We start from the raw sequence: 25,395 nt of genomic DNA, 5'->3' as shown, positions 1-25,395 counted from the left end.
CTCCAATTGATCTTTCTGAGTTAACTTCAATAATTACTTCCTCCAAACCATCAACGTGTCTTTTAGACCCCATTCCTACAAAACTGCTCAAAGATGTCCTGCCATTAATTAATTCTTCAATCTTAAATATGATCAACCTCTTAAATATGATCAACCTAGGCCAATCTCCAACCTTCCTTTCATATGAAAAATTCTTGAAAGAGTAGTTGTCAAACAGCTAACAGATCATCTGCAGAGGAATGGCTTATTTGAAGAGTTTCAGTCAGGTTTCAGAGCTCATCACAGCACAGAAACAGCTTTAGTGAAGGTTCAGCATGCTGTTCTGCTGTAGTTTCCACTCCAGCTTCCTTCTGTAATTGTCTTTAGCCTCTCTGATCTTGTCCTTTAGTAACACCTGGACCTTCCTCATCTCCTCTTTGTTGCCCCCTCTGAAATCCCTCTTCTTGTCGTTGAGGAGGGGTTTGATGTCCACGGTTTGTTATTTGGGTAACAATGAACAGTCTGAGCTGGAACAATGGAGTCTGTACAGAAAGTTATGTAGTCTGTGATACACTCAGTAAGCCCATTGATGTGCTCGGCGTGAGGCTCACAGAATGTTTCCCAGTCGGTCACCTCGAAACAGCCCTGTAGTTCCGCTAAGGCCTCCTCTGACCACCTCCTAATGCTCCTCATGGTCACAGGTTCCCTCCTCACAGTTGGCACATAGCGGGGGGTTAGGTGGATCTGGTTGTAATCTGACCTTCCAAGTGGGAGGAAGTAGGAGGAGCTGTATGCATCCTTGACATTTGCATACAGTAGGTTCAGGATTCTCTCCCCCCTGGTGGGACAGGCAACATTTTGTTTGAATATTGGTAGTATACTGTCCAAGGTGACATGGTTGAAGTCACCTGAGATCGCAATGAATGCCCTCAGGTGCTAAGTCTGTAACCGGGCTATGGCCAAGTGGATAGTGTCACATGCAGCGGTGGGGTTAGCAGAGGGAGGAACATAACCAGGCCATCAGCTTCAGCTAGTGATGGCTGACTAGTGGCAGGTGTGGCAACCTCCAGTGGGGGAAAACTTCCAGTGTCGCGATCCCCCTGGCAACCCAAAACGTTCAGAAGCGAACATAAACATAGGCATGGAGATGGAGGGAGAAGGAGAGAACCCAACCAACACTACACACAGAAAATAATACATTAACAGGACTCCTGCTTCGGACAACCCACAAGGATCGGCAGCCCGAGGAAGACAAAATACACCAACCACGTGCACGTCCGGATGCCAGCCATGCAGAAGACAGCAGCGGAGACACAGGCGAAGCAAATCCAGAGGTCGGCAGTGCGGAAGGCAGCAGCGGCGATGCAGATGCAGTAAATCCGGAGGCCAGCCCCACGGGAGGCAGCGGCGATGTCCAACCAGTGGCCTGGAAATCGGCCAGTGGCAGTGTGCTGAACATGACTCAGACGAGGCAGGACCAGATGAGGCAGTAACAGCAATGTGGTTGTTGCAGGCCTTGGGGGCGGACCCTCCAGCGTAGGCAGAAGACGGCTGAACGAGCCCCTCGGACTCTCCAGTGGGAACAAAAGACGGCTGAACGGCCCCCTAAGACCCTCCAGCGGAAACAGAAGACGGCTGGCGCGGTTCACCGGAACCCCCAGCGGACACAAGGAAGTCCTGGCCGGGCTCTCCAGAACCCCTAGCGGACATGATGAAGTGCTGGTCGGGCTTTCCAGAACCCCTAGCTGATGAGGCAGATGGCGGTGTGGGAGCCGCGGAGTGCTGGATTGGCTCGCCTGAGCCTCCAGCGGGAGTGGATGCAGGGTAAGAAGGTGTGGGGACCCCTGGCTGTAGAGGTATTTGAATTGATGGCTGAGCTGATGGTTGGGTTAGGTGAGCTGCAACCTGAGTGGGTAACTGAACTGCCGACAACGGAGCAGGTTCATCCAGAAAGGCTCCCGCGCTGCCATCGCCGTGGACCGACTCTACGTGGACGGACAGCTGTACCGCGACCCCGGCATCACTCCGTGGTTGTATTGACTTCACTCCAGATAAGATTCCGCTACACTCTTTTCTTATCCACTCACACTTTCTTGCATTAACATGTCTTTAACGTAGCAATATCAGTATGATGTCATAACAGATAAAACACCGTCACCTTCCGTCATTGCATTAGTTGGAATGTTTCCGTTTCTTTTCTTTCTTTCTTTTTGTTGCTCACCATTCTCGTTGGTTTCTTTCCTTCTCTTTTCTTTCACTGCGTTGATCACCTGCTTCCCCACTCATCCACAAACAACACCCTGTGTTTCTACATATTCACACACCACGATCACGCAGCAGCACATTTACAACAGCCTCACAGCGCACAGACAGAAGAACACACACATTTAAGCCACGCTTGCTCGTATTAGTTAATATGGGCACACATAGTCAGACTTATGGAGCCTCTTGCCAGATATTTGTCTTTTCTCTACTAATAAACAAGTGGTGCATTTCCATTCTCTTCACCCATCTAAACGAAACACGCAGTGTACATCATCGCCCGATTGAGGCCAGGGAGCCATCCGGCCGAACCTACCTACTCCCCCCAACTGGCTTCCAAACCGGTGACAGGGGCGTGTCCCTTCTGGGGGCCGCCAACGCCTCCAGTGGTGGCAGCGTTGCTGGTCTGACGGCCGGCCACCTGGCGAGCTGGCACGACCCTGCAGGCCCAGCTCGCTGGGGGCTGGACTGGCGTCTGTTGTGCCGGGACAGCTCGCGTCTCGCTCTCGGCCCCAGGTCGCGCGGGACCCCCTGACACGGGGACCTCCATTTCCCCCCGCGGCTCCTCCGTCACCACCACTGCTTCCAGCTGGAGCAGCACCTCACGCGGCTCCTCTGTCACCACCACCACCCCTCCCAGCTGGAGCAGCCCCTTGCGTGGCTCCTCCGTCACCACCGCTGCCACTCCCGGCTGGAGCGTCTCCTCCGTCACCGCCCGCGGCTCCTCTTCCTCCAGCCAGCGCAGACCCTTGCCCGCCTCATCCGCCGCCTCCAGTTGGAGCAGCTCCTCCATCGCTCCTGGCAGGAGCAGCCCTTCACCCGACTGTTCCTCCTCTGGCAGGTGCAGACCCCCCCCATGCCCTGTCCACCACCTCCGGCTGCCGAGGTGCCCCACACAGCTCCTCCACCGCTTTCCCACCATCAGGATACCCCAGGTGGCATTTGCTCTCCTTCCGCAGCTCTTCCTGTTGGCGGCGCACCTCTGCCGCCTACTCCCGCTGGGTGGCCGCCATTTCGGCCACCATCTGGGCCAGCTCCTCCCTTCCCTGGCTCCGGTAAGGACCCGCCGTGCCGCCTCCTGGGTTTTGGCACCAGTGTGGTGTGAATGAGACATGGCGAGCCCACGGGTGACAGTTTTAGCCATTTTATTACACGCGGCTGCAGCTCTCAAGCTGCCAGCCTCAAATACACCACACCACAACAACACACCAACCCCTGAGTCCCCGTGTTTTACCAGGCTGGCGTGATTGCGGATGCCGTGCAGGTGCATCTGCACGGCACCGCCGACCACGCCTCACCACAACAAACTTAAAACACCTAAGTTTTGTTAAGGTTCAAATATTGAGGGGAAATCCAAAAATAACCACAGATCCAGCCGGGGGCAATTAGACGACATTTTAATGAACACATGTGTGAGTTCAACAGCCCAATCGGTATTGAACTATCTTACAATAGTCAGACAAAGGTTTTATAGGGTTAAGATAGTACAGCCCCCTTTTCTGTTGCCAGGCAGACTTAATACAGCATACGTCAACTCAAAACCACAATGACTTTTAACATAGTTTAAAATGAACATCGTCTTCGGCTCGAACCCAGGTGCTTCCTGTCTCCATCCTGCCCAGGCTTATCTTCTGGAACATCAGGTCCACGTTCTGCACAAAATGTCACTCATGCAGGCACAACTTTGAAGTCGCAAGCAAAACATAATTAAACTCTTACCTATATAAATGAGTTTATCTAATATGTGTGTGCGTGCACGTGCGGGGGCGCGTGCGTGCTGTGTACTGGGTACGTGTCATGACCTCTCTCACTATATGTGTCTGTATGTGTGTGTATGGGTGCCACGCCCTTAAATGCTCTCTCATCTCACCCGTTGCACTTCTGACCTGTCACCAGAACAGAGGCTCATCCTTACATGTAATACCCTAACTGGAACTATATATGTAATATGTTGAGTAAATGTTTAATCAAGAGCCTCTACTAAAAGCTTAATACAGTTTCATAACCTACTCACAGTACTTGCACTCAGACTCTGCTTTCAGTTTCACTTCTGCAAAACATGTACTTCCTGTCGCTGCAGCTCAGTTTTCTCACCCACTGAAAACTCCAGTGTAAGAATATAAAAACATTCAAAAGCCTTTAAAATTATAGATTCAACTCAACAGTTTAAAGTGGTTCTTCTTGGACCTGTAATAAAGACTAACATAATACCAATATATTTGAATATCTGAATGCATCTGGATGCAACATCACTATTAATCATGAAATGGTAATGATGATTATAAAAATAGCAGCAAATAATAGCAGTAAAATATTTCTCCTCTTGACAGTTTCCTAATGTGTTCGCAGCTTGTTACAATTCTAGACAAAGGGGACAAATTAATTGCTCCTTCCATAATTCTTCTTCTACCTCACTACAATCTGGAAATATTAAAAATTTCTCCTAAGCTTGCAGATTTAACTAAATTAAACCACGTCCCACTTTTAAAGAAAGTAGAAGGCAATCTGGCTAGATGGAAATCTCTATCCACCAAGTGTGGTACAATTTCTTACTCTTAAATGCCCCAAATTATCGTCTAAAATATACAGAACACTTTCTAAAATAGATGCTAAATGGGAAGCAGATTTATCAATCAGCTTAGACCAAAACTTCTGGTCTCAGGGATGCATAAAAACGTTTCCATTGATTAGAAATCCCAGTCTGCAATGAATACAACACAAAATACTACATAGAGTGCACTATACAGGTCATCGGATGTTCTAGATGGGCTTTACGTCTTCCAGCAACTGCTCACACTGTCAAAGCAAATTCACCAGACAATTATATCCACGCTCTTTGGTTCTGTCCACCAGTTCAGAAGTTTTGGCGCGAGATATGTGAAGACTTATCAAAGTGTCTGAAAGTAAAATTCCAACCTGCCCATTAGTGTGTTTGCTGGGCAGCTTAGATTATGTCACTACGGAAAAGAATATAGCCCATATGGTTTTCACTGCCCTATGCATAGCCAAGAAAATGGTCCTCATGAACTGGAAAAATAAAAATAATCTTAATTCTATATTCTTAATTCTTTAATTCAATATAGAAACCATCTAATAGATCACATTAGTCTTGATACAGCCTCTGCCACCACATTAGATCAATCCCTCTGGGCTCCTTTGATCAGCTCCATCACCTAGTGGGGGTGGGGGGTGGTAGTTTTTTCCCACCTTCGCTATGGCCCTGGAGGGCTTAACCCGGGGGTTGTGGTCATGACCTGATTAGGGGCACTGGTGGCTCTTAGATGGTGTTTTCCTCGTGGCTGCATGCAGCAGGGCTAGGGGAGGGTCTGTGGTGGCGGACGTAGGTTATTGGCCTGTTGGCCTGGCTGCCCCTGGGTGGGTCCAGGGCGGGCGTGGGGGCTTGGGGTTCTGCGGGCGCTCCGCCTTGTGGCTGGGGCTCTGGCTGGGCCTTGGGGGCTTGTGTCCTGGTTGGTGTGTCGCCAAGGTTGTGGGCGGGTGGATGCATGGGGCCACAGCCCTGGTGCCTGGTGGCCTCTGGTGCATCGGCCAAACTGGGGGCTCTTAAACTGGCAGGGGGGTTGTTTCATCCTTCAGGAGTTCTCTGCTCTCCAGGAGTTCACTCTGCAGGTGGGTGAGGCGAAGGGGCTAACACGGACAGCAGCTTCAGTGTGCTCTATACAGAAAGTTAATGATGCATTCTTCACATGAAACCGTCTGTTCAGCCAGATTTCTATTTTACAAATAGTTTGCATAATTAAGCATAAAAGGTAATTATGCAAACTCTCTGTAAAATAGAAATCTGGCTGAACAGACGGTTTCATGTAAAAAATGCATCATTAACTTTCTGTATAGAGCACACTGGGAGGAGGTGTTGGCCGTCGAGTCGGAGTCGGTCTGCTTGTCTCCACCCCGGGGGAAAAGGTAACATCTCCTGGGTCTAGGTGCGGTTTCCTCCTCTGAGGGCGAGGGGGAAGCTGCCGGCAGAGCCCACAGGCATGTCACTGCAACCCCCTTTGGCTTCTGCTCCGTGGCTGCTGGTTGACCCCTTGTCTGGGGCTCTCCTCAGCTCTTCCCAGGAGGGTGGCATGGATGCCCCTCCAATGGTCCTCCTTGGGCTCCCGTACTCTGGGGCCTCTGGATGTCTGGGGCCTGGATCTCTTTTGTGCCTGCTTCATGCCCTGGGGTGCAGGGCTATGAATCCCCACACTCCCTAGCAGATAGTTATATGGAGAAATACTCCAAATCGATCTCTCAGGTCAGCAGATAAGTTGCTTCTAGTTGTCCCTAGGTGCAGGATAGAAAACAGAGGAGACTGGGCCTTTGCGATTGCTGCACCCAAACTTTGGAACAGTCTGCTTCTTGAAATAGGATCTCTCCAACACTTGACATTTTTAAAACCCATCTGAAAACATATTTTTACTCTCTAGCTTTTAATTGCGAGTATTTTTGTTTTCTTCTTTGTGTTTGTTCTACTTTATACTTTGTTTTAATATGTATAGCATATTTGGTCAACCTGTGTGGTTTTAGAATAGAATAGAATAGAATAGAATAGAATTCAACTTTATTGTCATTGCACATGTCACAGGTACAGGGCAACGAAATGCAGTTTGCATCCATCCAGAAAGTGCTTTAGTCGTGATATAGATATATTACAATATATATTAGCAATAATAGAGATGTGTAAGTATATTACAGAAATGGGTCTATTATGGTATGTTACAATGTACACGGTGTGAAGTATGTTATGAATATTCTATAACTATAAGTATGTACAGGCTGTAGTGAGTACAAGCTATGTACAGGCTATGAACAGGATATAAATATGAAATAAAAACTATACAGAAATCTGAGATATACAGTTATACAGAATGTGAACTATGTAAGTTATAAACAGTTGTGGGATTAAAAATTATCGTATGTACAGAATGATTATCTACACAGAACTATACAGTAGTGGTAAAGTGCTAGTGGTTGTGGGTGTGTGTATGTTCAGTCCATGAGTTTAACGTGGGTCAGATGTCAGGAGGCAGAGTTCAGGAGTCTGACAGCTGTGGGGAAGAAGCTGTTCCGGTACCTGGTGGTCTTAGTCCGAGGCTCCTGTAGCGCCTCCCAGAGGGCAGGAGGGTGAAGAGTCTATGTGATGGGTGACTGGGGTCTTTGATGATTTTCCCAGCCCTTTTCAGACACCGCTTCCTGTAGATGTCCTTTATGGCAGGAAGTGGTGCTCCGGCGATGCGCTGGGCAGTTTTCACGACCCTCTGCAACGCCTTCCGGTCCGAGGCAGAGCAGTTCCCGTACCAGACTGTTATACAGTTGGTCAGGATGCTCTCGATGGTGCAGCGATAGAAGTTCACCAGGATGTCTGAGGACAGGTGGTTCTTCCTCAGAGTCCTCAAGAAGAAGAGGCGCTGGTGAGCCTTCTTGACCAGCTTGGAGCAGTTGGTCGTCCAGATGAGATCCTCGGAGATGTGGACTCCCAGGAACTTGAAGCTGCTCACACGCTCCACAGCCGTCCCCTTAATGTGGATGGGTGGATGTGGGTCAGCATTCCTCCTGTAGTCCACGATGAGCTCCTTAGTCTTCTCGGTGTTAAGCAGCAGGTTGTTTGTGTCGCACCACTCAGCCAGACGATCCACCTCCTCCCTGTAGGCGGCCTCGTCGTTGTCACTGATGAGGCCAATCACCGTGGTGTCATCTGCAAACTTAATGATGGTGTTGGAACCATCAGCAGGTCTGCAGTCGTGGGTGAAGAGGGAGTAGAGAAAGGGCTCATCACACAGCCCTGTGGTACACGGTGTTCATTGTGATTGTTGATGAGCAGCAGTTATCCAGCCGGACATGTTGGGGGCGGTTGATCAGGAAGTCCAGTAACCATTTGCAGATGAGGGAACTGATGCCCAGGTCTGTCAGTTTCCTGATGAGTTGTGAGGGGTGGATTGTGTTGAATGCTGAACTGAAGTCTATAAACAGCATTCTGGCGTAGGTGTTGTTGTTGTCCAGGTGTGAGAGGACAGAGTGCAGTGCGATGGAGACTGCATCCTCTGTGCTCCTGTTCTGGCGGTATGCAAATTGGTGGGGGTCCAGGGTGGGGGAGACAGGATTTGAAGTGTGCTAAGACCAGCTGCTCTAAGCACTTAGTGATGATGGGGTGAGGGCTACTGGGCGGTAGTCATTGAGGCTAGATGGGTTGGAGTTTTTGGGTATCGGGACGATGGAGTGGATTTGAAGCAGGCGGTACCACAGCGTGGGCCAAGGACAGGTTGAATATGTCTGTCAGGACTCCTGCAAGCTCCCAGAACACGCTCTGAGAACACGCCCGGGGATACCATCAGGACCTGCAGCCTTGTGGACATTGATCCTGCTCAACACCGCCTCCTACATCGGTGGGGAGAGAGTCAGAGGTTGGTGGTCTGGCGTCATGTCTGTTATGGCTGTGGTTGTGGGGTTCCCTCGCTCAAAACGAGCATAAAAGTTGTTGAGCTCGTTGAGGAAGGAGGCATCAGAGGATGTGGGGGAGGGTTTGGTGGTCCTGTAGTCTGTAATGGTCTGGAGTCCTTGCCACATGCGTCGAGGGTTGGAGTTGGAGAAGTGTTCTTCTACCTTCTTTTTGTAATGGTGTTTGGCTTTTTGATGCCCTTCTTTAGATTAGCCCTGGCTGTACTGTGGCGCGTGCATCTCCTGACCTAAAGGCGGTGTTGCGGGCCTTCAGGAGGAGACGAACATCCCAGTTCATCCAAGGCTTCTGGTTGGGGTACATGGTGATCCGTTTCTGGGTGGTGACACTGTCTGTGGTTTCGGAGATGTAATCCAGTACAGATGAGGCGTACTGGTCCAGGTCTGTGTGGGTGAACATATTCCAGTCTGTGAGGGAGAGATGGTCCGATTGTCCAATGTGGGGGAGGGGTGTTGCTTTGTAGGCTCCAGCCAAGTTGGAATAAACATGGTCTAAAGTCTTGTCTCCTCTGGTGTGGCAGGAGACATGTTGGTGGAATCTGGGAGGACTGTCTTTAAGTTGGTGTGGTTGAAGTCGCCAGCAACAATAAAAGCAGCCTCGGGGTGTTTATTCTGGTGTTTGTTAATGGCTGCAGAAAGTTCTTTCATGGCCAACCTAGCATTAGCGTCGGGGGGGATATACACTGCAGTGAGTATGATCGAAGTGAGCTCTCTGGGGAGATAATAAGGTCTGCATTTGACCATTAAAAACTCCGCATTAGGTGAGCAGTGACTCTCAGTAGTAGTGGAGTTCATGCACCAAGCATTGTTAATATAAATGCACAAACCTCCACCTCTGGTCTTGCCGGAGTCATCTGCTAGCCTGTCGGCTCGGTGTGTGTGGCGTCCTGCTAACTCGATAGCATTGTCCGGGCAGCTGTTGTTCAACCATGTTTTGGTGAAAAACATGACATTTGAGTCCATAATCCATCTGTTGTTAGTGATGGAGAGCCGTATGCTCTCTATGCTTAGAAATAAATTGATTGAATAAATTGATTGATTCATTGATTGATAAATTGATTGATTCATTGTTCATAGACACAAACTGCACCTTTCTTGGCTGCTACCTCAAAGCACATTGTGCGCTGTCGGTCCTGCATGCTGCACAACAACATTCAATATTTAATATTTACTGTTATTTACACTTAGCTAGATAAATGCGATGGTGTTGTGGTTATTATGGTGCTCTCTTTTTTGCTTGTTTTCTCTTTTATTCCTCTCTCAACAGGTGATCCAGGAGATTTTTTTTTTAAGTGCCCTTTCTCACTGTCCCTTTTCCCCTCGCTTTTTCTTTTTGTCAAGAGATTTATTCTAAAGGACACTTCTTCAGCTAAGAGTCTAAGGGTAGAAACACACACAGATGCTGCAGTTTTTACTTGCAAGGGCGGTCACAGAACGCTCACACGAGAGTGGAGGCCCTGTGAAGTGCGCCCTGTTACCGCTCTGGTCTTTATTTATATACAAAAGTAATACAACAGTGAATACGTCTATTCATAGGCAGAGGAATGTTAGTGCGTAGGGAGTGAAGATAAGAGTGGTTCAGGTGTATGGGTGTGTGTTGTGAGATTCGGAAGGACGCGGCCCCTCTTCTTGTTAGGGAGCGCAGATAAAAGTGTCCAGCTCTCCTCTTTCTGCTTGTTCAGCTATTATCGCTGTGAGAAAGAATTTACAAAACAGAAACGGGTCTTGTAGTGGACAACAGTCTAAGTCATCAAAAGGTCATCATGCAGTATTCTATCATATGTAGACTCATATCATTAAAAGCTTATACTGACTACTAAGTACAATTTTCCATTGACATTTTTCCTTCCTCTCTTTTTTCTCCCTTTCCTGTCCCCCAGCCACGTCTGTCCCATCTCTAACAACTAAAAATAAAATAAAATAAAATAAAACAATCATAACAACAAAGGTTGATCAAATGGACCAATATGGCAAGGCCGTGATGATCCACTTGGTAAAGTAAATCCGTTGGTTATCTTTCTTGGCCTTCAGACAACGATTTTAATGGCCAAAGAACCAAACGGGACAGGCAAAAAACCAACAAAAAACAGAGCAGGTAACTGAGTTTCAGTCTGTGCTAAAGGCAGAACTAGCAACTGAAAAGAACCCTGAGCTGGCGACTGAACAAGATACTGAGCTGATGACCTGAGTGATGGTAGTGGTGGGAGTTTCCTGTTTTTTGTTTTTTTTGTCATTTTTTGTAATATTTTAAGGCTACTTGGTTATGTTAAGGATTATTCTATAATATCTGAGTTGTTCTTCCAGTATTGTTTAGTAGATTTCCCCTTGTGTCTCACTATGCAGTGAGTGGCTGGTGGAGTGCCTGATTTACTGTGTAGATAGCAAAGAGCAGCAGTAAACAGGAAGAGTATGGAGGATTCAGAACAGTGCAAGTGCTCACAACCAGATAATGGGATTTACAGGGAGTTGTTAGAAAAATAGGATCATCTTTGTAAACACAAGAACATAACATTGGTGGGAGATTTTCTTGGCCTCCTTCCTGGGATTTCCTGAATCCCCTTTGTCCTTTTAAAAACAGTAATAGTATGCAGTCTTAAACATGAGTGTTAGATAATGAGCTCTGCCTCCTGCTGTGGGTGTCAGCCGAGGTTAGAAGATGCAGCATCAAATTTTCAGGTCAATGACAGCAGAAGATCAGCTCATGTAATGATTTCATCCAAGACTTTGTTGTAATCATTAGAAATACTTTTGATAAGGGAACGATAAGTTTGGCTTATGTTTAACTTTTATTGTCTTTCTTCATTCTACGCATGTGCTCAGTGATGACACTTTAAACCAAACTGTGCTCGTGTAACAGATTTATGTTTCATCTAGGTCCAGCTTCTCATTGAAAATGTATATATAATAAGTTTGGAGCTTGTTTCTTCTGAACTTATTTATCATCATTAGGTTTGATAAGCCAATTGTACAGGCAGCAGATCTGTGAGATGTTTGAAAGATAAAAAAAACAAACATATTTTTAGGTGAACCATTCAGTTATCGTGAATCCAAAGAACAATGACGATAAACACCACACAGGTCTCATATTTCACCCTTGCTGGATATTTTGACACAGGACGTGTAACTTACTTGTGCTTCATTGTTATTCTTGCTTTGTATATTTTCATTGTAGGTTCCAACGTCCTGCTGATTGTGGTTATCTGTGTGAACAGAAGCTTACATGAACCTATGTACATGTTTCTGTGCAGCCTGTTTGTGAATGAGCTGTATGGTAGTACAGGGCTGTTTCCGTTCCTCCTGCTTCAGATCCTCTCTGATGTTCACACTGTTTCTGCTTCATTTTGTTTCTTGCAGATCTTCTGTTTTTATGCTTATGGAAGTATTGAGTTTAGTAACTTGGCTGTTATTTCTTATGACAGATATCTTGCCATCTGCTGTCCTCTGCGATATCACACATGTATGAGTTCTAGTAAGGTATCCGTGCTCATTGCACTAACATGGCTGTTGACTTTTCTTGCAGTAGGTGTTTTAATTTCTCTGAGTGCTCCTCTGCAATTGTGTGGGAACATCATTAACAAAGTGTACTGTGACAACTACTCCATTGTTAAACTGGCCTGTTCTGACACTAAAGTCAATAACATCTATGGAATACTTTACACGCTCACTTTAGTTGTTCTGGTAACTTTAATTTTTTACACCTACATGAGGATCCTTAAAGTCTGTTTTTCTGGATCCAAACAGACGCGACACAAAGCCATCAGCACCTGCACGCCTCACCTCGCCTCACTGCTCAACTTTTCATGTGGTGCTTTTTTTGAAATTATACAAAACAGATTTGATATGAGACAGCTCCCAAATATGTTGCGTATTTTTTTATCAATATATTGGCTGACGTGCCAACCACTCTTCAGTCCTGTAATCTATGGGCTAAATCTGACCAAAATCCGAGTCTCATGTAAAAACGTAATCGGTAGAATGAAGGTTTTTACACTTTCTCACAAATTAAACTTTAAAATATAGTATTCAGTTAAAACTATGTGTTTGTGCTTTATTGACCAAATATTTGGCAGTTGAATTTCTCCAGATTCAATTCTGGAGAAGATTAAATATGTCTTCATGTCAGAATCAAGATTCATCCTTTTTGTCGTTTTCGTTCCTTCTTTTTTGTTTTCCCGATCCATCTCTTTTCTGATTTGAATTTAGCCACAAGCTGACAGGTTTACAAGGACTGCTGCAGCATCTTATTATAATGAAATCTCATGAGAAATGATATAATAAAGAATTGTCTGAACTGGTATTGTTTTTGGTCTTAATGTGTCTGAAATGAGAAGTCATTGTGCCATCACTTAGTTCATTGTTTAATATAATTGTATTTAGAAGCTTTAGGTCAGCCTAAAGGGTACAAGATCATTTTTTGCAGTCAGGTGTTAGTTAGGGCTAATGGTACAGCTGATTTTGTGCACAGATAAAGTTTTAATGCCAGTTTCTTTGCCTTTTAGATTTAATAAATGTAAGTTAGTGAACAGGTTTTTCTCTTTATCCCTTTACAGAGGTGATTTCTTCCATTTTATAAAAGCCTACTTGTGCCTGAAATTTCTGCAAACCAACAGATTAAAGAGTCATTTACTTTCTTCCAGTAACCAGCAGAAATGGAAGTGAGAACATATCCATCTGCTCTGTTCTGGTTATCCTTATGAGGGTCGCTGGAACCTGTCACAGCTGCCATAGGGTGTGGGGTGCTACTATGTTGTGACCCAAAGGACACAGCATTTATCCTGGATATGGAAAAATATGTGTGTGTGTGTGTGTGTGTGTGTGTGTGTGTGTGTGTGTGTGTGTGTGTGTGTGTGTGTGTGTGTGTGTGTGTGAGATTTACATTGCTGTGCTTGAGAGCCACCATCTACCGGAACCAAATTCCTTGTATGTGTCTGCACATATATTTGGCCAATAAACACGATTCTGATTCTGATTCTGATATTAAACTAAGCAGCTGCTGCCATAGTTGGAAACTGGAATTGGCTGGGCTGCGCAATGAATTCTGGGATAAGTTGGGCTTTCCACTCCATAGAACTAGTTGCAGACCACGGAAAATTGCATATTTGCTTACAGTCATCAGATGATAGCCTTATTCCTGCTTCTTTTTGCCATTTTCAAAATTGGATTCTGGTGTTGACAGGGCCTTACATTTATTGTAGTCCCATACTTGTTGATACCTTTAAAAAATCCTTCTGTTCAAGATCATAATTTTCTCTCAGTGTGTGGAAACTATGTATTACTCTTTTGTGGGTGAAACAGAGGTAAGTTTTAAGCCCTATTTAAATCCAGGATTCAAGTCTTTTATTTGTTCTGTTAGAGGGAAATTTTGCATCATAACCACACCATCTGAAAACATGCAACATACCACATCCCACTCAGTTTGACCACTCCCCATCATCTTTTTAGTGTGTGGTTTCTCCAAGAGTTTTTTAAAAGAAATTAAAAAAAACTGTTCCCTATCAGCAATTGTGGTTTTGGTAACATTCTAAATTCTAATTCCTTTCACCTGGCTTCATAGCCTCTATTGCACGAGTGCTGTAAAGGGATCAGTTGTGCAGCATGAAATTCATCTTCACCCCCCTTAACCTGTAATACAGACTCAAAAAGGGAATAAGGTTCCATCAGTGTAAATCTGATTTTATCCTAGAGGACAAGGGGCTATAATTTGTTTGTGAAAGTTAAGCCATCTCAATGTCTGTCATCCCTTTACTGTGTTTTATTAGTTGGGGTAGGTCTGTAACTCCCACTGTTGGCCTAGTGTATAAAGCCTCTATTATTTTAAAAATGTTATCCTAAAAGCCAGATATTCATAGTACTTTATATAAGAAGGACCACACCACCGAATCAAAGGCTTTCTCTGCGCCCAGACCCACCATCATAGATTTAGTCTTATCTTATATGTTGTGGTATACGTGTCATGGCTGTATGCAGGCAGGCAGTAAAAGGACACAATATGCAGACTCACAAAGGCGGAACTTAAACTCAAAAACCACAGCTTTATTGCTGGAAAAAGACAAAACAAAATCCAAACTGGGACTAATAGAAACAGTGCATGAAAACAGAACACACAGGCCAGAATGAGGAATGACGCAACAATGAATGGGAACACATGCAGACACTAAATACAGGTGGGGAAAAGGGCAGAGAGCGAACACCTGGAAAACACGGCTGACACTAAGTACAAAGACAAGATTGGGAGGAACCAAACAGAATACGCTGACCTTCAAAGTAAAAGAGGAAACAGACTGGGTACAGAACTAAACCTAAGAACTAGACACAGGGACACTAGAACAAAACCTCAAAACTCGAATACAAAAACAGAACTCAGAACACTAGAAGTCATATACAAAGGAGAAATCATAGAATAACAACAATTATAATACACAAAACACTGGGTCACCAACCCAGGACTGTGACAATATGCAATGTTCGACTTTTATTATCCATTGTTTGTCAGATAAATCCCATCTGGTCCAAATGAATAAGGCTGGGTAGAACTTTTTCCAGTCTACGTGGAGCTTAAAAATACAAACCATAAATCTTACTGCGAAAGTTTTCCCTTCTTTTCTATTTTATATATTTTCATATATATCAAAAAGGTTCAAAAGGCAAAACTCTATGTTGTTTGAGTTAATAGAAAAGCTGACTTTGGAGCATGCTAAATTGTATTTGACATCTTTGTCCAAAGCACCTGTGAGTTATTCCATCATCGAAGAACCTGCCGCTGTTGAAAACCTATTTTTATAGTTTAGATTTTTATATAACAGTCTTTGTTGGGGTTCTGCAACACATTCTCATCCGAAGTGTAACATACCGACACTATCGTTGGTATGTTAGACTTTCGGCCACCCAACCCGTCTGTATGTTACGCTTTTGAAAACATGAGAACCGTTTGGAATCAATCCACACATGTACATTTATTTTACTGTCTCATCATGAATCGCTTTGGAAAACACTTTGGAAATGGTTAGGATTAGGTTTAATGTTAGGGTTAGGGCTGGAATACACAGCTGGAACATGTGTTACCACCAGGAGCGTCATTCTATTGGATTCCATCCACAATCCGGCCTGTAGCATAGGGACGCTGAAGGTCAGTTTTCGCGTTCTTATGTGGCGTCCCGTAAGAATGTGACAAATCTTTGGTATGTTATACGTTGGAAATGAGAACAGTTCTAGCAGTGTAATATCTGGCCTGTTAACTCCACTGAAGCATTGGGAATGTAATGCGGTTATAGTAAATCTCCATTTTATTTGTGTGGGAACTGGCATAGGTGAGGAAAATTGATGGAAGCAGGGGTTTGTGTTCTTCTTGTCACAGCAGGATGCAATAACCAGCAACAACCCTCCCCCAATGGGACAATCTGACAACTTCTCTCTGCTCCTCATCCCTGCCTACACCCCCCTCAGGAAACAGACCGCTCCAAGCACCCAGGTCATTAAAACATGGCCAGGTGATGCTCTCCTCCAACTACAGGACTGTTTTGATCTGACAGACTGGTCCATCTTTGAGCAGCAGGACCTGGAGACGTGACGCTTTAGCTCCGCCGATTAAGATGACCCTATCAAACTGCCATTCGATCTCAAATAAGGCAGTTGTTCTCAATGACCTTTTTATTAGGAATAACTTGTACTTTATGTTCCTAACTTGGCAGCAGAATATGGAATTTGTTCATTTTAGTTAACTGTGCCCAGCAGACTGTAATTGTAACCACACTGCGTCTTTCAGGAGGTGGAGGTGGGCTGGCAGTTATTGCTAGAAACTCCTTTTTCTGTTGTCCGGTGAAGACCCCCTTCCCTTAACTCTTTTGAGATTCAGATGATGAAGATCAATAGGACTTATCCCTTCTATGTGATCTTAATCTACAGGCCACCAGGACTCGCCAGGAGTTTCTTACTTGAGTTTGGGGACTTTCTATCCTCAACCATCAAGCTGGAAAGAATCCTTCTGCTGGGCGATTTTAATTTCCATGTTGTTGACAGTTCATGTCACGCTGCTTCTGAATTTCTTACTCTCTTAGACTCTTTTAATTTTGCCCAACATGTGACTGGGCCAACACACAGCGGTGGCCACAATTTATCTGAAACCGATGATATAAAACGGCATGTGGCCTCCTTCATCTCGCAATGTCGAAAAATTCTAGATAAAGTGGTTCCCTTAAATCAGAAAAGGCAGCAGTGCTAAATCCCCGCCCTGGTTCTATCCACAGCTTTAGGTGAGTGTGCCGCAAAACTGAGCGCCTGTGGAAAACCACAAAACTTGAGGTTCATAAACCCCACTTAACCCTTGTATGGTGTTCGTATTTTTGTTACTCAGCCAGTGTTCATGGGTCTGGTGGACCCACTAGAGTTTTGGCTTTCCAATTAACACTATCAAACAATTTTATGTTAAATTACTCAACAGATGTTTACTTTATCCCAATTACAAGCCATGTGAACAGCAAACATGGTTAATTTTTTCCTTTACCTTTGTTCGATCACATTTATGAATTAATGTGCTTCTCGTTTTGTCAATAAAATGTTATAAAAAAAAAAAATCAGTTCTAATCAAGTGTACATATCCTTATACCATATTTTGCAGGTTTTGATGGTATATACTGCCTAAAGGGGCAACGGCCTCTAAATGGCATGGGTCTCACAGACCCGAATACCATACAAGGGTTAAAAGAACTATTATCTACCTTTAATGACATGGTGAAAGACTCGAGAGCCACTTATTTCTCTAAACTACTTGCAGCAGGAAAAAGAAATCCTAAAGTTGTCTTCGATACAGTGAGTAGCATCATCTCCCCCCGAACGCTGTTTACACCTGTCTTTTCAGATAAGGACTGTAGTGAATTTTTAAGATTTTTTTCAAGATACAATTAGTGGTCTAAGAGGTAACATAACTCCCTTAGATAGCCCCTTCAACCATGATCTTCCACAGTCCATATTTATGGAATCTTTCCACCCAGTTTCTTTAAAAGATCTATAGGAAATACTGACCCAAATGAAACCCTCAACGAGTTCAGTTGATGTCCTACCTACTTCTTTATTTTGCAAAGTTTTTGACACCATCGGGCCCTCTGTGGTCATGCTGATAAACTGTTCCCTGATGTCTGGCTCTGTCCCCAGGTGCTTTAAACAGCGGGTTATTCAACCTCTGCTGAAAAAACCTAACCTGGATCCGACACTTCAGTCAAGCTACAGTCCTACCTAAAAACTTCCTTTCATCTCTAAAATTTTAGAAAAAGTCATTTGGTTACAAGTAAAGAAAGCACTGGAGAAGCATAACATTCTTGATAACTTTCAATCAGGTTTTAGAGAGTTACACTCCACAGAAACAGCTCTCCTGAAAGTCACAAATGACCTTTTGATGGCCGCAGACTGGGGTGATTACTCGGTCATTGTACTTCTGGACCTTAGATCAGCCTTTGATACCATTGATCATCAGATCTTAATCCATCGCTTAAATCATATGGTAGGGATATCTGGATCTTTCCTACAGTGGTTCACCTAATTTCTGGCGGATAGAACACTTTTAGTTTCAATGGGAAACTTCCGATCAGCTGTAGCTAAATTTTCATGTGGAGTCCCACAAGGTTCGGTTTTAAGCCCCCTGTTATTTTCACTATATATTCTTCCTTTAGGCCATATCATTAGCAGTTTCAAAATTATTTCCTACCATCTGTATGCAGACGATATCCAATTATCCAATCTCTTTTAAACCCTAGGTATTAGACGAGTTATCCCCTCTAATTGACTGTCTTAAGGAAATTAATGTTTGGATGACAAAAAATTTTTGCAGCTGAACACAGACAAGACTGAATGCTTAATTCTAGCTCCAGAGAATATCAAGCCCCAAATTAGTCAACATCGGGATGCCTTTTCATCCTCGATAAAAGCTACTGCTCCGAATATTGGAATAATTTTTGATCAATCTCTGTCTTTTGACTGTGACCCGCTCCCGCTTTTTCCTCCAAGAAATATTGCCATACTTCGGACTATTGTCTCCAAAGCTGAACTGAAGATGCTTGTCCACGCCTTCATCTCCTCCCGGTTAGCCTATTGCAATGCACTCTTTTCCTGTCTATCTAAGGCTTCATTAAATTGCCTCCAAGCGGTCCAAAATGCTCCAGCAAGCCTTTTAACCCACAGTAATAAATTTTCCCATATCACTCCTATGTTAAAATCCTTGCACTGGCTTCCGGTTGGGTACAGATATAAGTTTAAAATCCTCACCTTTACGTTTATGTCTTTACAAGGTGAGGCCCCCACCTATATCACTGAGCTTCTCCAAGCCTACTCTCCAAAGCGGATTCTTAGATCCACTGATAGTGGTCTTCTGTTTATTCCACGGACCCGTTTGAAAATGAAGGGGGATCGTGCTTTTTAAGCTTTGAGTAATGTTCGTGTGTAATATGTTGTTTTATTTGATATTTATACTGTCCTATTGCTTTGTTTGATATGCTTTTATACTTCCTTTATATTGTTATATTGTTTGTTTGACATGCCCTTCATTCCCATTCTTGTCTTAAAAAGTGCTATATAAATACATTTTACTTATTTTACTGGAGACCTTCACTCAGTCTGTCCATTTCTACATTAAGTGCTGTGTAGAGAATGTGACAGTGACCAAAACCATTTGGGTTTTTCCTAACTGAAAACCTTGGATGATGAGTGAAGGTTCTGATCAGAACTCATAACTCAGCCTTCAGGCTGAGGGACAGTTCTCTGTACATCACTGCCAGAGCCAACCTTAGGAGAGGCATCAAACAGAAGGCCTATAAGGGGCCTTCACCAGGTGTGGAGAGGCATCCAAGCCTTCACTAACTGCAAAAGACAGAGCCCCCAACAGCAGCCTCAGACTTGCAGAGGAGCTCAGTACCTCCTTTGCTCGGTTTGAGACAACCCCTCGCCCACATCTCCTGACCCTCCACTACCCCACCCACCCAGTGCAACCCGAGCAGTGACCCCAGGGGAGCTGCCCGTCCTGACGGCATCCCAGGGGCTGTGGTTAAAGCCTGCTTGGACCAACTGGCAGGGATTCTTACCAGGCTGTTCAACCTCTCCCTAACTCATGCCACAGTTCTCACCTGAGGGCCTCCACCATGTTTCCCATCCCCAAAAGACTGACATAGACAGCCTCAATAACTACTGACCTATCCGGTCTTTAAGGCTGACGTCATTAGCCATGTCTGGGCCCAAACTCCGCTGCAGATCCCAAAGTCAAACGATCACAAAACTATCTAAATTCTTTCATCTGTAATAAAATGATCAGCGTGGCTGCTTTACCAGGTGTAACGATTACGTTGAACATCCAGGCATCCATGAAAACAGGGTTTGTGAAATTTAACAGAGAAGTTAGCAGGGAGTTAGCTCACTAGCGTCCATCTAAATATAATATACCAAGTTCTGATTGAGAGATTTCTGAAACAAATTAAGATGAACAGCTTTGCTTTCACTTCCGACATAAATGAAGACAGGAAAGTAAACAGCAGTGACGTTTGTAGGGTTACTGAAGTTGGGCTAGCTGCTATATAATGATGTGCTACGTGATTGCTAGTGACACAGCTATGTTAGCATAGCATAAACAGTGAGGCTGGAGGGCTAGCACTAACAAACGGAGGACTTTTTTCCACTGGATAAAAGTTAATGTGAGGGTTCCCAGTGGTTAGGGATAAATACACTCGGATGGCAGGATGGTGTAAACTGACCAAACTTAAGTCAGGAGAACAACTGGGATAATCCATCCACAATACGAGGTTAGTCATTAATACACTGCTGCATGGGCTGGGCTGTAGTTACATTGTAGGGGTTTAAACTTTAACTGAGCTTTAAAATGATTAGTGGTAATAAAAAACCGAGACAGGCCGACAGTGATCAGTGACTGTTACTAGGGGCTTGTTGAGATTAAATAGAACAAGATACAAAACATTAAAACACATTAAAAACACAACAGCCTTAATAAATGCAGAGTACTTTGGGCCCTTTGGAAGCAGGATTCATCACGTCATCACTTATATACTGGGTAGGCCTCACGTCTGTAGACATGAAGTAAATGGTAAATGGCCTGTATTTGTATAGCGCTTTACTTAGTCCCTAAGGACCCCAAAGTGCTTTACACATTCAGTCATCCACCCATTCACACACTGGTGATGGCAAGCTACATTGTAGCCACAGCTGCCCTGGGGCGCACTGACAGAGGCGAGGCTGCCGGACACTGGCGCCACCGGGCCCTCTGTTAGGGTTCAGTATTGAGAGAAGAATCCATAAAAACCACAGATCCAGGCGTGTGCAATTAGACAGTATTTTAATAAACACATGTGTGAGTCCGACCGCTGTGCAGATTTCAGCGTCGAACTGAACTTACAATCATGAGACAAGGTTTTATATGGGTACAATAACAAAGCCCCCCTCTTTTACAAAAATAGACAATAGTACAGCTTACGTCAATCCAAACCACAAACTGTTCCATGAACCTTTAACATAGCTCTAAAGAACATTGTCTTCGGGTCGGTGCTTCCCCTCTTCGCTGTCGCTCGTCTGGTGCACTTCCTCTAAGTACTTCGGCACACTTCTGCATTTCTGCCCTACCAAAATAGATCTGTTATGGTGTGTATGTGTGTGTGCGTACACGTGCAAGGGCGCGTGCATGCTGTGTACTGCGTACGTGTCATGACCTCTCACTATTGGTGTCTGTATGTATATGTCTCGCCCTTAAATGCTCTCACATCAGCCCGTTACCCTTCTGACCTTTCACCAGAACAGAGGCTCATCCCTCCCTATAATAACCTTACTGGAACTATATATTTAATCTGCTAAATATGACTGACTAAACACCCTACTCTTTGGCTTGCACTCACTCTGCTTTCGGTTTCACTTCTGCAAAACATGCTCTGCAGACGCGTTTCGTTTCCTGTCTCATTTTGGCACAGAGAGTATTTTCCTGTCTCTGCCCTCTACACAGAGATCATAAAAGCATTAATAACTTTTAAATTATAGATTCAACTCAACCCTTTAAAATGGTTCTTCTTTGGACCTGTAATAAAGACTAATATAATACCAATATATTTGAACATCTGAATGCATCTGAATGCAACATCACTATTAACATGAAATGTTAATGATGATTATAAAAATAGCAGCAAATAATAGCAGTAAAATATTTCTATTCCTCTCACTTCCCCTTTTGACCTCTGGATGACATCCAGAGGTCACCAAAACAACGAAAAGCATAACCGAAACTAATAATTCACGGAGTAGATCCTAGTCTAAGACTAGATCCACCTTAACTGTAATGGATAAGAACCTTCTCCCTACTATGCTCTAACTTACTCTGTTTCCTCAATTGTTCTCTTCATTCAAAGGCATAAACCTAATTATGTTTTGACTTTCTGACTTTTGTTCCTATCTAATCTTAAACATCACTCATCTCAATCTACAGCTTTTAACAGTCTTACAGCACTGCTGTCATATGTTTCCTATTGTTCCTTATCTAATCACCCACATCCTGTACACCAAACTGTCACTGCTGCAAGGGCCTACCTCTCATCTAAAGTCACCTTTCACAAGAAAAATCCTAAACACTTATTCTACTAAAGGATCAAAGAAAAAACAACCACTTTAATCACTAAGTGTAAGCACCTAGTTAATTGCTCCTAGATAAACTTCATCATAGCTAAAAACTGAACTCTCACTGTATTTTGAACTCCCATTTCCTGGGTGATAACCTGTTTGAATCTATCATTTTATTTCATTTTGCTGCTTTTAATGTAATGACTCCTTCTAACTTAAACTTTATCAGACTTAACCAACCTATATAAGCTTTCTCCCTTTGCTTCTGTTTTCTGTATTTCTGTAACTGCTATTTATATAAGAGGACTAATTTAGAGCTGCATGTGTTATCTCAATATTTTATATGTCACTCAGTTTAGTTACAAGCAAAACTCCTATTCAGTTCCTCTTTCTGTCATTTGTTATTGGGCCAACTCAAATTCAGTTAAAAGCTAAAGGAATTTCAGGCCCTAGGCCTCAAATCAATACTGTCCTGTGTGTTGATGAACTCTATATGTCTGTAAGCGTGTGCAATCCTTCAATAACTCAGGTCATTCTCACAGTAGATTGGCTAATCATAACGTTAACCAAAAGTTTATGACCCTCAAGAGACGACTCTCTGAGCCACAACTCCGTTAAAGGCACAAAAATGCAATGTGTATGAAAAAATCATTTCTACATATATAATCTCCAATATTATTCATTTGAGTCAGCGAGACTTTTAACATCCTCATAAAAAGCTCTCCTCTACCCTAAAAATAAATCTATTTACTATCTGTTTCTAAAGCCTACATTATAACAACATTCTAGCATTATGTCACTGTTACAACTTATCCTAAAAATCAAAAAGAAATCACACATTTTCTACTCATAAAATCTTCACTATTTTCCCCAAAGCATATCCTTTATTCCCACAATTTCCCCTTTAAGTTTGGTGTACAACTTCTTATTAACACCAGCAATTTATCTTCTAAACCTAATTCAGTTCATTTTAATCCTTTCTTTTAACAAGTCCTCAGTTTTACTATATCTAGATTATCAAACAACCCCAATCATTATAAAATCCTAGTAAAACCCTTTCAAATTAAACAAATTAAATCTTAAACCCCTCTTTTTTGACACATCTCATGTGGCAAAAAAACTCAACATGCTCCACCCAAGCTTAACAAATTAAAAGGAAAAAGGTTAGTCATTTCATTTCCCAGAACCGCTCAGCAATTCTCCTCTCGGTGTTTTGCTTCAGCCCTGAAAACCTGTGTTTAAAGAACAAAATCAATTTAATCATCATGTCAAATCTCCTCCAACTCGTTGCTCCATGCAAAGTCTGGATCCTTGGAACTTCCTGGAAACAAAACCTGTACTTTACATTTCATACTCTCCCTCTATGATCCAGTCTGTGTCATGACAAAACAAACTTAAACAAAACAGTTATTAATCATGTGTCACCTCAGTTCATGGTAACTTAAGTTACACCAAACAATGTTTCCCTTTTAGCATTTAGCATTCTATAATGTAATAACATGGTCTAACCCAAATCAACAAAGCAGAAATTCACCCAAAGGAACATCAGCATCCCCAGATTTAAGTCTTCCACTTCTCCTGTTTGTCAACCTTTTATTTATTTCCCCCCTTGGTCCAACCACTCACATTCACTCCCATGCATTCACACATGATATTTTTTTCGTTTTCCTTTTTAGGAAAATAGTTCTCTATACTTTTGACTGGATTGAATCGATACAATCCATTTTTAGACAGAGACTTGCCGCCAATCAGTCTCTGATTGTAATCAATTATAATTCTGTAAAGCCCACCTGATTTTCGTACTTGGTAATTTTGTCAGCGCCGTCCGTTCACTCTCTTCCAGGCCTGCTTAGAACAAAAATGAAAAAAGAGAGCTGATTATTAGCTCCTCAAAGTACCAAACAAAATCACCTGACAGGTTTTTTCCTGAGTGCACTTACTACTACAAAAAATTTTTGGGGCCCCTCTCAGACATATCCACGTCTTAATTAAACACCCTCTCTGGAAATAAAACAACAGCCTCAAAAATCTGAAACAATCTTAAATTTCACCCGTTCAACACACGAAAACCTCGTCAAAAGATCAAAGACCGTTTGCACAATGTCACCCTTCCTCACTTTACCATGTGTTCATTCAGCACAAGATAAAAACCAATTTCAACCACATATCATCCTTAAATTATAAATTTCCTGTCCAAATCTGCCCCTCTGAACAGACCTGACCACCGTAATCAAATATCCTGATACTTTACCATTATATTTCTCCCAATACTCTTCATCAGCCCCGATCTCTCTTGAACTGAAAGCCTCCGACACACACACACACAGGAAGTGTCTTTGTCACTCACTCACTCCAGCTAATTTGCATAAACCCACAGCTCAACAGCCAACTTAACAAGAGGAATACATGTTTAAACCTTATCACATTATTGAATTATTTTCATTTTCTTTCTATACTAATCACTTACTTTGATAAATCAGTGCAAGAGCACTCCTGAGTCACTCTTATAGACACTTTTCTTTTGTTTTTTTTTTTTGTTTTGTTTTTTTCCATAACTCACTCCCTTGTCATACAGCTTCGTTTGAGTTATTCCACAACAACTCTATTTTATCCAAGTATGTTTTAAGTGTATTTTCTTCAACATTCACACCATTTTAACCCTCATGAAATTACCAGGCTGATTTAATTACATATGTTTGTGTTCTTAGCCAAGTTTTAATCACTATCTATGCATTACTCTTCATGAGCTTATCTCTGTATGGTTAGTGCATTTTCTGTTTGTATGTGTGGTTTTTATAAATGTTTCTTTATGATCTTTGTGATCTTGTAAATGTTTCTTTGCAGTGTTTCAAACTCCTTTTGACAGGGTGTGTTTTCTCTCTCTGGTTCATCACTGGTCATTGTTAATGACATTTCCCCTTCGTCTGTGCCCAGTGGCCTTACCTGTTAAATCCGTCTCCTCCAGTGACTCCACGGTCACTCCGGGACTTAGGTTCGAGCAATCGTGACTGCGCCTTGCCTTAGGTTGTCCCAGGGTTTCGAGGTGGGATCTTACCCGTCATGGGCTGTCCAGCCTTCCATGCCCGCCTACTACAGGGGCCGACTGGGCAA

The 25,395-nt window shown here is 43.4% G+C and overlaps 1 protein-coding gene across 1 annotated transcript; it reads left to right on the top strand.

Moving 5' to 3' along the window:
• Positions 1-11,751: 11,751 nt before the first annotated feature.
• Positions 11,752-16,261, top strand: LOC116318430 (olfactory receptor 11A1-like). Its single transcript, XM_031737434.2, has 2 exons — positions 11,752-12,657; positions 16,052-16,261. Exons 1-2 carry the CDS (start codon positions 11,752-11,754, stop codon positions 16,259-16,261), a joined length of 1,116 nt encoding a protein of 371 aa, XP_031593294.2.
• The last annotated feature ends 9,134 nt before the right edge of the window (positions 16,262-25,395 follow it).

Source organism: Oreochromis aureus, linkage group 14 (assembly GCF_013358895.1).
Source record: "Oreochromis aureus strain Israel breed Guangdong linkage group 14, ZZ_aureus, whole genome shotgun sequence".
In the NCBI taxonomy this organism is placed as follows: Eukaryota; Metazoa; Chordata; class Actinopteri; order Cichliformes; family Cichlidae; genus Oreochromis; species Oreochromis aureus.
Note: the sequence above shows the minus strand (reverse complement) of the source record. Positions and strands in the feature narration are given on the sequence as shown.

Bases quoted from the DNA above. Each gene is read 5' to 3' on its own strand.
- LOC116318430 (XM_031737434.2), top strand. From the start codon at position 11,752: ATGACGATAAACACCACACAGGTCTCATATTTCACCCTTGCTGGATAT. The intron at 12,658-16,051 runs GTAATCGGTAGA...TTGTCACAGCAG, and splicing joins TCCGAGTCTCATGTAAAAAC to GATGCAATAACCAGCAACAA.